The sequence below is a fragment of the Cinclus cinclus genome, chromosome 17 (genome assembly GCF_963662255.1).
Source record: "Cinclus cinclus chromosome 17, bCinCin1.1, whole genome shotgun sequence".
Lineage (NCBI taxonomy): Eukaryota > Metazoa > Chordata > Aves > Passeriformes > Cinclidae > Cinclus > Cinclus cinclus.
In genome coordinates this window covers 2,968,505-2,983,520 of record NC_085062.1, presented here as the reverse complement: position 1 = coordinate 2,983,520, position 15,016 = coordinate 2,968,505, and the positions used below count along the sequence as shown (strand labels likewise).

The 15,016-nt window shown below is 42.9% G+C and overlaps 1 protein-coding gene across 1 annotated transcript in view; it reads left to right on the top strand.

Annotated features, from left to right (window-relative positions):
- The first annotated feature begins 496 nt into the window (after nt 1-496).
- The window catches only part of KDM2B (lysine demethylase 2B), a 105,199-nt gene continuing 90,679 nt past the window's right edge, over nt 497-15,016 (top strand). Inside the window, exons 1-4 of the mRNA XM_062504372.1 lie at nt 497-529; nt 1,706-1,850; nt 4,981-5,059; nt 9,167-9,213. Of these exons, the coding sequence (XP_062360356.1) occupies nt 497-529; nt 1,706-1,850; nt 4,981-5,059; nt 9,167-9,213 (304 nt within the window). The remainder of the gene's footprint in view (nt 530-1,705; nt 1,851-4,980; nt 5,060-9,166; nt 9,214-15,016) is intronic.

Here is a 15,016-nt window from a genome sequence, read left to right as displayed (position 1 = left end):
CAGCCCACCGCCGGTACCGTCCCGGCACCCCAGCGACCCTCCCCATCCCGAGCAGCACAGCGCCGGTACCGCCCCGGTATCCCACCCAGCCCCCCATCCCGGGCAGCCCAGCGCCGGTCCCGTGCCGTACCCCCGGACATCAACCCCGCCCGCCCCGGCCAGCGCAGCGCCGGTACCGCGCCGTGTCCCCGGTCCGCCCCCCCGCCACCCCCCGGCCCCGCCGCTGTTTACGTTCCGGGCACTGCGACGCCTGCGCCCCGCTCCGCACGCAGCGCCTGAACATGGTTCCTTAGGACTTTGCAAAAGGCATCGCCGCCGCCCCCCTCCCCTTCCCTCCCCCTTTCTCCCCCCCCCCCCCAAAAAAAAAAAAAGTCCTGGTGCAAAATTGCAAAACTTTAGCGAGCCCTGGATGGCTTTTGTTTTGCCTCCTCCCCATTTGGGCCAAATATGCAGGACAGGAACTGTTGACAAATAAGTGATGAAACTCTCCAAAAAAATGGAGGCAAAGAAAGACTCTGGAAGAAGATTGGTGTGTAGCTGGCTTCGGTCTCTTTCCTATTCGTGCCTTTTAATTGATATTGCTTAATTGTTTGCAAAGGGAGAAATGCATGTGGGACGTAGGCAGCGGAGCGACTTAGTTTGCAGGAGCGCGGCTGAGGCAGCGGGGAAGGGGCGGAATGGAACCGAGGGACGGGCAGGGTGGGACGATCATGGATCATTATTTTTTCCGGTGCGTGCGGGTTTGCGCTGATCCACCGCGCGTGTCCGCGGGGCTGCGGGGCGGGTTCGCAGGGCGAGAGCTGCAGGGAGAGGGGCAGAGCCGCCGGCGGCAACCGGTGCACCGGGCTCCCTCCGCTCCTCCGGGGACCTACCTTGTGCGCGGCCGGTCCCCGCCGCCTCCAGCCCCTTCTCTCCGCGCCCGCCGCAGCTTCCCCGGGGCAGCGGCACCGGCCTCCGCCGGGCCTACCCTACATCCCCCGGCATTGAACTCGTTGCTGCCCCTCGGCCGCGGACCCCCGCGCTTTCGGCGCTGTAGAGCGTGCGGGGCGGCGGGGGGAGTGCGCGGGGGCTGCGCATCCATCGCGGCGTTACATAAAGCGATCTGGTTTTTAAATCGCCGCTTCCGGTGTGACTATGGAAACACTCGGATTATGTAAATACCGAAACCTGGATGCTGGGCATCAGATGCGAAGATTCGCCCCCTTTCCCTTCCCTGGGGAATTAGCTCGTGTTCACGTACAACGACAACAACAACAACAACAACAACGATAATAATAATAATAATAATAATAATAATAATAATAATAATAATAATGACCCGGTCGTTAACGAGCGTTGACCGCCGTTCACGGGCTTTTACGGGATTGCAAAACGCATTGGTGCTGTAGCTTGTGAATTGTCGGCGAGTTACGTGTTCCCCCGCTCGCCTTCCAGCGCCAGCTCCTGCTCAGCAGCCCAAGTTTGAGTTTTCCTGAAGCCAAGCACCTGTTATTCCTGCCGAGTTCCGTGTCACGGGATGGAAAAGGTGCATGCAGCGGAGTTGGAGCTTGTTTTGGGTTCAGGTTTTGTTCAGTTTGTGCCTTACCATTTTAATTATTTCTCCTAGAATGTGTTTATCAAACCGTTGTGCATGATCCATGTGCTTTACTCGATTTTTTCTTTTTCGGACAATGTGTTTTATTTTGTTTTTTGTGTCTTTTTTTAGCGCTGCATCGGCCGAAGACGGTACGATGAGAACGAGGACCTCTCGGACGTGGAAGAAATTGTCAGCATCAGGAGTTTCAATTTGGAAGAAAAATTAAAGAGTAAAATGTACCACGGGGATTTCGTGCATGCCATGGACGGCAAAGGTAACACTGCCGGGCCGGGGGCTGTCCGGCCGCGTTCGCCGCCGCCTCCACGTGCGGCTCCGCTCCGGCTTCAGATTTCGCGCCCGCGCCCCTGTCCGGGGATCCGGTGACGCCGCCGGCCCAGGGGAGCCGGAGGGCGGCTGCTGGTGGGGCCCTGCAGCCCGTCCCGCCCCGTGGGGGCTGCCCCGGCCCGTCCCCCCACCGCACCCGGAGAGCGGCTTTTGCCCCGGCTCGGTGCTAGGGTGAACGCGGTGATCCATGGCAGCGCCCAGAGCTCCCCCCGCCGCGCCCCGCCACCGTGACCCCAGTCCAGCACCGGGCTGGTCAGGAATTAGGTCCTGGCACGGGAGAGGCCGAAAGCCCAGCCCCCACTTAGCCAGAGGTGATTCCTGCTCCCCCTCCGCCCCCTCTTGAATCCAGGACCCCTTTTGCGAAACGGTGCGACTGATGAGCCTGTTCGCCAGGCTCGGAGACTTTAAAGTCAATAACTTCTTTGTGTGTCTATCATATATTAAATTACAGCGCTCCCCTCCCCAAAGTTACTTGCTTTGCTTAGGTGACTCGAATTCCGGAGCGGCAAGCAGAGCCAGACAGCCCAGCTCTGCCGCACGCTGCCTGGCAGGAAGGGAAACGGGAGAGGTTTGCCCGGGAATCAAACGGGCCGGGGGGTTGCAGGTCACCTTTATTTACCGCTGTGCTGTTGACACGGATCCCTAATCCCAGATGGCTATCACTAAAACTCGGCCTGACTGAGGAAGCCTGTTTAGGATGGCTTTCTCAAGAAAGAGAAGTTTTGGCTGTAATCCTCCTGAAATTACTTTAACTGTGTGGAGCCACTAATTGAGTTTAGAAAATTTCCTTTTCTCCCCTAGGCTTAGTTTTGCATGAGCATTCTAAGCTCCTTTTAGAAAAGTTGATGTGTGGTGTAGAAATTAAATACCTATCTTACTTAGGAAGGTGTTTGTTTAGGAGATAAACTCAACCCTGACCCCTCTTCCTCCAAACAAAACACAACCAACTATTTTTTAGCTGGAAAACGTTAATTAATTTTCCAGAAAATGATTGCATTCTACCCTCAGCTTTCAAACACCCCAGTGCTTGCCAGTGCTCCATGCTAAGGATAGTACAATCCACATCTTCCGTGGCTTGGCGGCTCCAAAATCTTTGGGCAGCTCTCTTCTTTCTAGGGAACTGGAAAATAAATGAGTGTCTTTTGTTATTTTGTTGTGGTCTGTGTTGGCTTTGTTCAACCCCACAAGGGATTTAAATGCTTTGTTGAGGCATTAGGAAGAAAGGATCTGCCTTGCTATTTGCTCTGGTTTTATTTTTACCATTGGTTTACTTTTTTTCTCTGTAAACCTAAGAGTTGAATTGAATCTGTCATTGAAAACAATGACAGTAGTATGAAAGAATAAAACAATTTGTATGAACACATGGAATTAGTTGAGCATTATATTATTTTTCTTTCACATGTCCTTGTTTTTATTTTTAATATCTTCTCTTGCAGTGGTGTGATTTTTGGTTTGAATGCAGTTTGTCATAGCTACTTGTTCTCTAGTCTGCAAGGCTCTGCTTCTCCCACCAGTATTACTCCTGATGTTTGTTGACTTTCTGACTTGGATCAGTGTCTGTAAAAAGTCTCTATGGTTTATTTATTTGCTTACCGAAAGGCAGTAGCTTTAATGGGGATGCCTATGGGGAAGGATGACTTCTTTAGCACAGAAATGTTTACTTGGTAACCTTAGTTAAATGGAGTGTTCATTACACTTACTTTGAGACTAGTGGCAATAAAGTTTCTGTAGTTTTCTGTTTCTGTAAATGGATAATTGGGGTGTTCTGATTTGGTAACTCTTAAGTAGGAACATTATATACCTACTTGTCATAATTACTAGCTGAATACAGCAAAGCAGAAGTTGTAAAAATGTGCAGGCATGGGAGCTTGGCCTCTGGGTTCCCTCTTACTTTCAGTGTGGGTTTTAGAGTACAGAAACATCAGGAATAGAAGCTCAGGCTGAGGTGCTTGTGCTGGCCCAGGCAGTGTGGACAGCTGGATGAATCTTGCAGTTAAACTGCTCCTGTGTACCTGAATAAACTGCAGGGAGTGAGTGCTGGGTTTGGCAGTGCAGGGCATTTTGTAGTGCTGAAAAGTCAAGCAATGCTTTCCATTTCAAGGCAGTGTATGGACACTTTATAAAAGTAATTTTTTCCTGAAAAATTGGGGAATAGCAGAGCCATAGAAACAGCCCATGGCTGCTGCAGGAATTCCTCTGCTCTCTGTGGCAAAAGGCTCCAAACTGAGCGTGGGGTTTTGTAGCCATGGCTCACCCAAATCGCTGCCTTGTAACTTCCTCTCTAATCCCCAAATCACTGCTATTGTGTCAGACCATGCATAGAGAAATCCCCAGGAAAGGCCAGTCCTGTGTAATCCTCAGAGAGGAGCAACGAGGTAATTCTGGCCAGTGTTATCATGACAAATTTTTGTTTAATTTTCACTTTGATGGTGTATTATGCTGTGACTCCTCACAACTCATTTTTCACAGACAGATCTTCACTGTATAAAATCTATCAGCTCCTGGAGTTACATTGCTGATTAATTGAAAGAAAAGTTGCTCTGTTGAAACTAACAATAACCCCCACATAAAAAGAATTATTTGTTCATAGAATCAGGGCTCTCTGGTAGAACAAGATAATAGTCACAAGAAAGCATGTATTTATCTAAGTAGAAATGTGTAACTTAGAATATCTAAACTTACACATAGATTTTAAACTCTACATTTGCCCAAAAAGTACCAGACTGATTTGTAGTATTTGGTCAGGATTATCTTTTAACTGTTAATTTGGTATTTCATTACAGCCTGGGTGTTTCAACACAGACCTTAATTGACAAACTGACTGGCTTCTATTTTATGTGCATCAGTGAACAGGAAAAATAGAGAGCAGCTGGGAGAGCATTGTCTGTCATTGGGTTTCCGGTTTGGATCTAAAATATGCATTCTCTTTCTATTTCTCTTTAGGTGATAGGGAGTTCTTTAGTGAGAAAAGGGAAATGGGGAGAGTCTGAGAAAATGTAATGTGATGTGCCAACACCATTGTAATTGCTTTTGGATGTTGTTCTTATTCATTTTCACAGATTTTACTTTTGAGTACGTGCAAAGAGAAGCTCTCAGAGTCCCTCTCATCTTCAGAAATAAGGATGGACTGGGAATTAAGTAAGTTACAACCAAATTTTGGTGATTAATAAATACTTTTATAAAATAACCATTATGCTTTCTACTTGTATCTGATATTTCTTTTTATGATCTCAAAATGGATTGCAATCAGTAAGACTGTCAGCACCCTTGAGAGGAAGAATGATTATTTTCTGCTTATAAACAAGCAGATAATGCAGTCTATAAAAGTTAAGTGCATACAGTATGGTACTACACAGTCAAAAATAAGTCACCAGTGAAAGTTAGAAATGAAATCCAAAGGTTTCTGTACTCAATCCACACTGTAATGACAGAACAAACTCTATCCAATTTTTGACTTCTCAATTCTTTCCTTCATTGCTGATGGAATTCTAATGATGCCTGTCATTTTCCATTATAATTGTGTCTCTTCAGAATGTTACAGCTTTGTAAATATTTAATAATGTCTAGTTAAATATGGGATTACTGGAGCCTTTTTGTGGTTGCATTTTGTTAATACACAGTATAAAGGATTTGGTATTTTGATAAGAGAATCCTGCAACTTTGTGAAAGTGACAGTGTCTAAAAGAGAAGTATTAAAAGCATTAACTTTATCAGTATTTAATTCCTAGTTTAGATGAATACTTAGATTGATACTTTTGGAAATTAGGACCATGTAACTAACTATTGCTGAAAGAAAGAAAAATATTTTTTTGAAAGCATCATTGCTTTGCTGAGTTCCACCTCAGTTTCCAGCTGTGGAACACCTCCCAGTTTAGGGGACCAAGGAGTTCCAGTAATCAATTAAAAGGACTCAAGCCACCCCAGTATAATTTAAAGAGAGAAAGAGATGAAGCAGAGTTTGAGGTATTTGACAACCATGTGTCCTTTTACTATAAGAGCAAACAGGAGCTGCTGTGATGCTTCTGGTGGAGTAGTTTTATATGCTGAACTCTGAACAAGAAGTGCTCAGTAGGTGCTCTCTGTATACATTGGTTTTAAACTTCTGCTCCTAAGGGGCAAGTGGTAAAAGCTTCAAGAATTTCTTCCTGAAGAAGAAGGCATGAGCTGTTCAGTGAGTTTGGAGAGAGTTTAGCATCCAGAGATACTGCAGCACCTTCCCAGCAGCCAGATCCTCCTCCTATGTTTGAGGAGGTTCTCACGAAATTCCCCTCAGTTGAAGAAGAAAGCTGGGAAGATGTTTCAGCTCGTGCTGCCCCAACGGTACCGGTTCAGCTCCTGCTCCAGAATGAAGTGTGGAAATGGGAGCTCATCCTGCAGACACAAACATTCCTAGGCCTTAGATCACAGGAGGCTGTGAACACCATGATGTGGTGGATAGGGTGATCCAGATATACATAGGGTCACTTTTGAGATACGGTGGTCTACAAAATACATGATATAAGATGGGTGTTTTACTTCTGACGTTTTGAGTATCTGCTGATACAAGCTTCCACTTCTGCTTGTCAGCAGTCAGCCTGCATGTCTGTGCCTGGCAGATGTACAGAGCTGAACAGTTTGGCTACTGTGCTTGGAGGTACTCTGAAATGGCAAGGAATGAGAGGAATGATGAAAAATTCTTACAATGAAACTCTGGAAATTGCTTTCCTCTATACTTCTGACCATCATGAGCTGCTACTTGTATGTCTGAATGCAGCAAAGCTCTCCTGTGATCTCTTAACAGAGGAGAAGCTGTTTTTCTTGGAGGACTGTTTCCAGTATTGTAACTCAGAGAGAGAATGCTTTTTGTAGAGGTGTTATCTCTTATCTGAACAGTAGTCATCTGGCATTGTTTCCTGGTAAATCAGATACCTGTGCTGGCCAGAGCTCATCCTCATTAGGATTTGAATAGGTTCTCTAGCCAATCTTTAAACATTTGCTAAAATGCACACAGTGCAGGCTGAGGTGTTTGCATTTCTCTTCTGGTTGAGGAAACTAGCAACACAATTTGTTTGTTACAGACTGCTGAACATCTACAATGTAGTCAGTCATATTTTGCAGTTAAGTTACCCTGCTGTACTATTCTTCACCACCTTATTTGATATTTGAAGTCTTTAGCATCATTCATGGTGGTTTTACACAGGATGCATTTGTCTGAAAAGTGCATAACATCAAGGGAAAAACATTTCTGTGCAGTTCTTGCATTGCTGTTATTCTGGATTTATAAACAGAAAATCAAATGACTGGTGACATTCAAGAAAACAGTTGCTTTTGGATTTTTTGCTATCATAGTTTTGTAGCAAACCAGCCCTAATTGTGTAAGAGGGAGTGTGGCAGTTATGCTGGTGGGGCTGCAGCTGAAGTATGGTCATCCGTGGCAGCAGAAAGGGTTGGATTTAAACCTGGACTTCCCAAGACTACCTAACTACAAAATGAGTTATTGAAACTTGCTGTTTTCAGGCTTGATTTTTTTCACTTAGTGTACTCTTTTTTTTTTTTAATGTATCATACATCCTTAGACTGCAAAGAAAAAAGATCAAGAATCTGTCAGGTGTACTCTCCAAAGAGCTAAATATATTTATTTGTTTGAAAGGACTGTATTCTTCAAGTTTCAGTAATGTTTATTTTTGACTGCTGCTGAAGCTCTCAGAAAGAATGGAATGGCTCATATCCATCTGGGCTAAGGTTGTTCTCTGTCTTTGTGGTTGATTTTTGTTTTGATTTATACAAAAATGAAAAAGATTGCCTAATTATTGGACGTTTCTGATACCAAATACAAGCAAGCTGTGTCATTTGCAGACAAGTCTGGCATGTTCTTGTTGCCCACAAATGGTTCCTGTTTCCCCTACTTCTGACTTTCTAGTGCTTGGAAAGAAAAGATGAGCTCTGAATGAACCCTGAAGGTCAGTAGATTCAGGCTGTTTCATTCCGGAGAGGGAGTGAATTCCAAAGCTGTGAGGGCCTCACAGCCAAATGCAAAGATGTGAGGGTTGGCAGAGAACTAACAAAAGATACTGTCCAGCCTCTGCATCCCACCAGAGGAAGGTGATAAGGGTAAAAGAAAGTGAACAAGGAGAATTTGGCAAGTAGTTCTCAAGATACATGCATGCCAGTAAATGCAGTTTTTAACTTTACCTTTCAATGTTTTCCTAATAGTAAAAATTATTGTTCTGCATGTTTGCCCGTGGGCTGGATTGTTCTAATTTTCAACTAAATAATGTCAAAAGTCCGGAAGAAAATTGTTTATCTTCAATCTGGGGTAGTACAAGAGAGGCAGAGCACTGAGCTGGCAGGTCCCACTGGGCTGTTTTTCATTACAATTCCTTAGTCAGCTTTTGTGCAATGTGAAGTGTGAAATATTGCCAGTAAAATGAAGTCAATCATCCTTAAAACCTCACTACTGTTTTTGTTTTCTTTTTCCATCCAGTTTCTGTGCTGCAGAATTTTACTCTCTCCCTGACATGTAGAACTCACTCACTTGCTGGACCAGGCTACTCTCTAATTACGTTATGCCCTAAAACATCGCCTGTGTTAGAAGTGATCCTGTAAATGCATCAACATCCCTGAACCAATTATGCTACCATTTAATTTAGCTCTGAATTAGCCCAAATTGATTTGAACAATTTCCCAACCCACCAAATAGAGCCGGGATGTCTTCTGCCAGACGAGGAGGTTTGGAACAGTCATTAAAACAAAAGGGTTTTTAATTATTATTATTATTTAATATATATTTTATTTCCAAGCCATGATTCCAACCTGTGATGATGTGGCTTTGAGCAGGTTGTTTTAGTGTTCTGTGCATCAGTTTGACAATTGTGATAATGCTCACCTTGGGGAACAGGCATGAGGCACCATGAGTTGCAAACCACCACAAGTTGCTTCACAAGCTATAAAGATTTAGGATTTTATTGAAATCAATCGCAGCCCCTTCTTTTCTCTCCCACTCTGGTGCTGATAAAAAGTGGTCTAACAGTCAACTCTTCTCTTTCATTGTGAGTAGAGAAAATGTTGTACACTTGCCAATGCAAAGATGTCATGTGTGTCATTGAAACTTGCACTGTCCACACTTCAGAGAGGCCTTGCTTGATTCCACCTCCTGCACTAGGGACAAAGAGCACTATACATTTATTTCTCCTTTATTATGGTAACGAGAGTGTACCCATACTTAATCTTGACAGTATTTAACATTGCTTTCTTTGCTAATTACAGAATGCCTGACCCAGATTTCACCGTCAGAGATGTGAAGCTATTAGTGGGTGAGTTATTTTGAATGCACTGGATTAACTCTATACAGAACAGAATTGCTTTCAAATACTTGTCCAGTTGTGTTTGTAGACATTTGTGATAACTCTCAGAATCTGGGAGAAGGCATGGAGAAGCAATTTGTAAATTAAAAAGGCTGGGAGAACCCTAATTAGTAGTTGTGCTGACCGGACTCCGATCTCATGCTGGATAATTGGCCATTTGGAAGGGAGGGAATGGTTTTGCTCTTACCAGGTGTCCTACAAACACTTTTGTGATCCTGGAAAGCAGCAGCTCTATTGTTTGAGTTCCTATTTTTTTTTTTTAAATCTGTTGCAGAGCATCTGTTTGTAAAAGGTGTGACTGGAGCTGTATCACCTTTGCCTGTGTTCTCCCCACAGTATTTATCAGTGTCAGGCCAGGTCGGGGCTTTGAGGGAAGGTTGTGAAGAGAGGCTGAGCACAAAGCCTTGCAAACTGCCTGGCTTTTGAGGAGACACAAACCAGAGAAGTGGTGACTGTCATCAAATGCTTCCTAGCAATCTTTGCAAACAAATGTTTTTTAACTCTAAGAAAAGCTACATTTTGAGTAGGAGATTATACTGTATGTTTCTTCGAAATCTGTTTTTACTGCAGATGGGTGTGTTATTTCTTGTTATCTGAAATTGTTACTGAATAGTGATCCTGTACTCCATGAAGTCGCTGTGGAGCAAGCTGGAGGTTGGATATGTTGGCTGCAGACCTTCTTGGAGATTTTTAACTGCATTCCTGCTAGCTAGAATTTACTGGGTTTATTTACCTGTCTTGTGGCACCAGTTAATCTTTAAAATTAGCTCAAATGCTCTGAAAGACCATTTTTTAAAAAAATTACTCTTTGAGTTTTAAAGTCAATAGGAATATCAAGTCTGGAAAAGATGTAGCTAAGAAAAACAAAGCAGAGGAACTCGTACCTCATTTCTGCTCACTTGGGGTTATCAGTGAGAGAGGGGTTATCTCTGATAACCTTCCCTCACAAACAACTCAGCAATGTTGCTTAATTTATGACCATTTATAAGCTCAGGGAAAAAGCCCCAAATATCTGGTAGAAAATGTTTGGGAAGTAGTGTGGGAAGTGCTATTTGGTGGTCAGTCATCATTAAAATAGAAAATCAACTCCTAAAATGTACGGATTTCCTAAATACCTGCATGTGCACATTTGCAGGTACAGAAAAAAACCCTTTTGCTGTGGAGGAGCCTTGTGCATAAACCCTGTCATTATCTGGACCCTGTTGCAGTTTTCTGTGAGCGTGCTCCATGGCTGATAAACTGCCATTTCTGTCTCTGAGGCTGCTGGAGCTGAGGGTCTGACGTTGAGATGTTTTGGAACAGTGTAGTGTTGCATAACAACAGTGTTTTTCCTGTATAACAGTCAAAGTGTGGGAGTTGAATTTCCTCAAGATTGATGTCCTTTGAAGTATTAGGGGGTGGAGATTCCTGTGTACATGACCAGCAAAGCGGGAGGATATTTATAAATAAAATTGCATTTATGAAACAATGGAGCAGAAATAACATTTGTAATTAACTTTGACATTAAGTTTAATGTAAGAGCGTGCCTGCTCACAGCTGGATCAGTAATCCCTGTACCTGCTGTTGGCCAGATACCACATCATGGGTCCTTTTATATCATGTTTGGGCAAACTCCCTTTGGAGTCATTGTGCTGAGCCCATAATGTGGTCCAGAACATTGTCACCTCCCCTTTTTATAATACAGTTGACGACTTTTGGCATCACAGGTGGAAACTTTGATTCAAAAGCCCTAAAATATTTGGGAAATGGACTGTAAGTTGCATCTGAAAAACCACAGATCCTGTGGCAAATTGTTTTTCTCGCTGTGGAACTTGTGCTGGGTGGAACAGCCACATTGACACTGAGAGCACATGGGGGAATTCCTGTCTCCATGCCAAATTTTAAAATTATCTACTCATTATTTCTGGAAACACAAGTGAGCATCTTCTTATAGTATATCATTGATGACATTTTTTTCTAGTTTTAGGTTACATGTGCTACACTCCCTATCCAATGTTCAAATAAAGGACATAAAAAGCCTTGTTTTATCAACATCTCCTGTCATTGGGGGATAAAAAAAAAAAATCTTCATTTTTTTAGCAGATCCCTCAAATCTTTCTGAACCTCCAGGTTTGCATTTCCAACGCATGGTATTTTTAAAACTTATTCAATCCCTTGCTGAACCTGGGGAGGGAAGGATCTTTGGTGAATGAAATGGAATGATCATAACTCACAATGCATCTGATTGTGTGTGGGAGTCAATAGAAAGAGAGCACAGTCTGAAAAATGTTGTGTTCTGTATAAACTTGTTGGCTTTTTAAGTGCTCATCATCATAGTTTGCTGGTTCTTTTCTTTTCTTTTCTTTTCTTTTCTTTTCTTTTCTTTTCTTTTCTTTTCTTTTCTTTTCTTTTCTTTTCTTTTCTTTTCTTTTCTTTTCTTTTCTTTTCTTTTCTTTTCTTTTCTTTTCTTTTCTTTTCTTTTCTTTTCTTTTCTTTCTGCTTTGGATCAGGGGAAGCATATTTGTTGCAGAACCCTTTAAGGACGTGTTGCTGGCTTTTTCCAAAGCACATAAATTCCATGGGAAGTTAGTGAGCCTTTGGTCCCAAGCTTTCCTGAAATCTTACTTTCTATTTCTAACCTGAGTCCTGTACCATCTTCACAGAGGAGAACCTAAAAGTTACAGGGAAATAATAACAAGCTTTTAAATCTCCATTTGAAAACTCTGTTCTGTGGAAATAATAAGGAGAATTTTAAAAGGATGAGATTGTTGTTTTTGTTTACTTGAGCTTAGGTGTCTATTTTTTAATCTTTTGTCAGACTTCCAAAGAAACATTGCCATTGCTTGATGGATTTTTCTGTTTTCCTAGCTAAAAAAATGCAGCAAACAGCTGTAATTTAGTTTGGTGCTGTTCATGATCTCCTGTTTTTGACACGAGTGCCTGATTGTGCACCCATGTGTAATGTGTGTGCACGAAGCACTCTACCCTACAGTAGCTTTTGCCTTACAGACCCATCCCATAGCTATAACCACACTCCCACCTCCATTTGAACTATATCCTGGATGCTCTGTAAAACCTGAGCTGATGGATTCATTTCAGTAGTTGAAAATGTCTCATCTCTGAAATGGCTGTGAGCCAAGAATACAAATGGAGAAGTAGAAAGGAATTCCTGGCCTGCTCAGGAACTTGAGACAACTCTTGAAAGATGTAAAGCTCTGTTGTAATTTAATAACTCTTAAACTTTGTAATTTCATTGCATAAGGTAGATTTGACTGCTAATTCTTAAGGGCAGAATGTCACTGGCATCACTTCATAAGCTGATTTTAAATCTGATTGAGGGTCATTTGCCCTCTTAGAGTGTCCTTAAACATCTGCCACATCTGCACAAAAACTTTGGTGTTATTTCTGCAGGGGTGCCTGCCATAGATGGGCAGAAAAGCCAAAGTGTGTTTTCCCAGACTGTCAGCTCCACTCTCTGCACATAAGTACCTGTGTGAGAGTGTTATGCCAAATTCTCTGCAGAACAAGGGGAATCCCTTGCCTAGGGCTGAGCAAGGAGAAAGGTTACTGCTCAGTCTATCACTCTGAGCTCCTTGCTCTTTCTCTGATTACTTCTTTTTATTGGGGTTTTTTTGAGGTTTTCTTGGGTCACCACTGGTCGAATTTAGAGGAATATCTGTTTTTCTGTGACTCTGCATTTCCTTTGTCTCCCTGGGTAGGTGTGCAGGCCCTGCCTGAGCACAGTGTTTCTCTCTAAACAGTAGTGACCAGTCTGGATGTATTTGCTTTTATTTCTAATGTTTAGCTAACCTATTTTCAGTTTGCTTGCCAGACTTACATAGACTTACATAGTCTAAGGCTATTGAATCCCAGCTTTTACACTTGCACCTAACTAAAGTAAATAAAAAACTAAATGAATGAAAGTGGTGCTGGGTCTGTGATGTGCATCACATCCTCCCTCTCTGGGCTGCTGTAGCTTTGTGTGCCAGGGTAGGTATTTGTTGTGCACCCCCAAAGCAGAGCTTGCAATCCCAGCAAGTGGCAAAAGGGGAAATTTCAAACATGCTGAGGATTGTAGGAAAGAAAAGAGACTTTGGGTTATTGTGATCTCTGGGCTGAAGAGGTTAAAGTTGTGACCACAGCGGTCACTTCTGTGGGATCAGCAGCATTGTCCTATGGAATTCACCGTGCCCAGCCAGGCATTGTATCAGTGGGAACAGTGCACGTACAGGACTTAGACTATTCATGGGGTGGTCTAACAACTGACATCAACTCACTGATTGATTTCATTTAACTAACTCACTACGGGTTTATTTATAGAATTAAAAAAAAAACTAAGTGTAGGAGCAGTGGAGGATGTGTCATCAGTCATGCAATTTGCTGTTAAAATCTGATGCTGTAGACTGGACTGGGCCCTGATGCTCACAAGCATAGGAAGTGTTTGGTTGCTGTGCTCACAAACTGCATTGAAAGGCTTTGGTGTTTTCATCTTGTAGAAAGAATCCAAGAAAAGTTGAAAGCAGCAAAGCTTTTAATTGTGATACAATTTGTGCATTGAGGTACAGCAGTAAAGAGCAAACATAAGCAAGCTCCAGTAACTGTTGTAAAGACCAGTCTTCATCTGCCCAAGGAGATGATGCACAAGAAGAAACCTAATAGATCATTTCAATATTTGATTCCTGTGATTCTGTCAAATCCCTAAAGATCTGGCAGCAGGCTTTGATCTCAAGACAAAGGGTGAAAGGAAAACCAAGGCTCTACATATCCTGTTGCTTTCTTTGGTGGGAGTCGCTGAAGAAATACTTGATTATTGGTAGGATTTGCCTTCTCATTAGAAACACCAAAAGAATAGGAGCTGAGCCAAAAATTTCAGTTGCAAATTGACTGTTTAAAGGAATATGTGTGAAGGTCTGTGCCTCAACTATGAGTTTATAATCATGGTGTCAGTGAAGCAAGATAATAGAATAAATTACATCATTATGTCCCTGATGTTTTCAAGGGAAAAGTCCTATAAGTGGGGGGGGTTGGTACTGCAAGTTCAGGTCAGCCTTCCCTCATGCTGCTGACAGCTTCTGGAGGAGATGCTGTGTGCTGTTACACATCTGCTCATGGTTTATTCACTAAGTGTATCAGAGTGCACTGAAGTGAGGATCTGAGCTTTCATTAACATCAGTGGATGAAATTAGACCTGCAAAGGAGTATTTCCCTGGCTGTTTAGATTTTTTCTTTTCTCAGAGGAGAGCCCTAAGCAGGGTTTGTGAAGTTTGGTGTTGCAACATTTAGCTCATTCTAGGAGGAACTGCAATTCTGCAGTGTAGTAGTACACAGTAAAACATGTGGCCTTGTTTTCCCAGGTGGGAACCAGGCTGAAAAGTAAAATGATCTGCTAAAATCAGAATTTGGGAAGTCCCAGTTTCTAGTTTTCCTGTAAACTGTAAATGATGTAGTGAATATAGCAAGCCGTGGCCTCTTTGTGCAGAGACTGTGGTGGGGAGGAACAAGTTCCCTGACTAGTTAATGCCAGCAGACTGATGTAAATAATTTAAATTCAGTTGGGACAGAAAGGATTACTGCCCATCAAATGTACCTAACAGTCATAAGTTATGTGAGGCTCTACATTTTTCATCCAGCCATTGTTGTTCTCTTAAATACACACACTGCTGTAGTCCCCAGGAATTCCAGCTAAAATGAGAATATGCATGCCAGGTACTTCACAAAGAGATGAGAACCCCCCTAATCTACGCTTCTGGAAGCAGGTGATATTGAAAAAGGA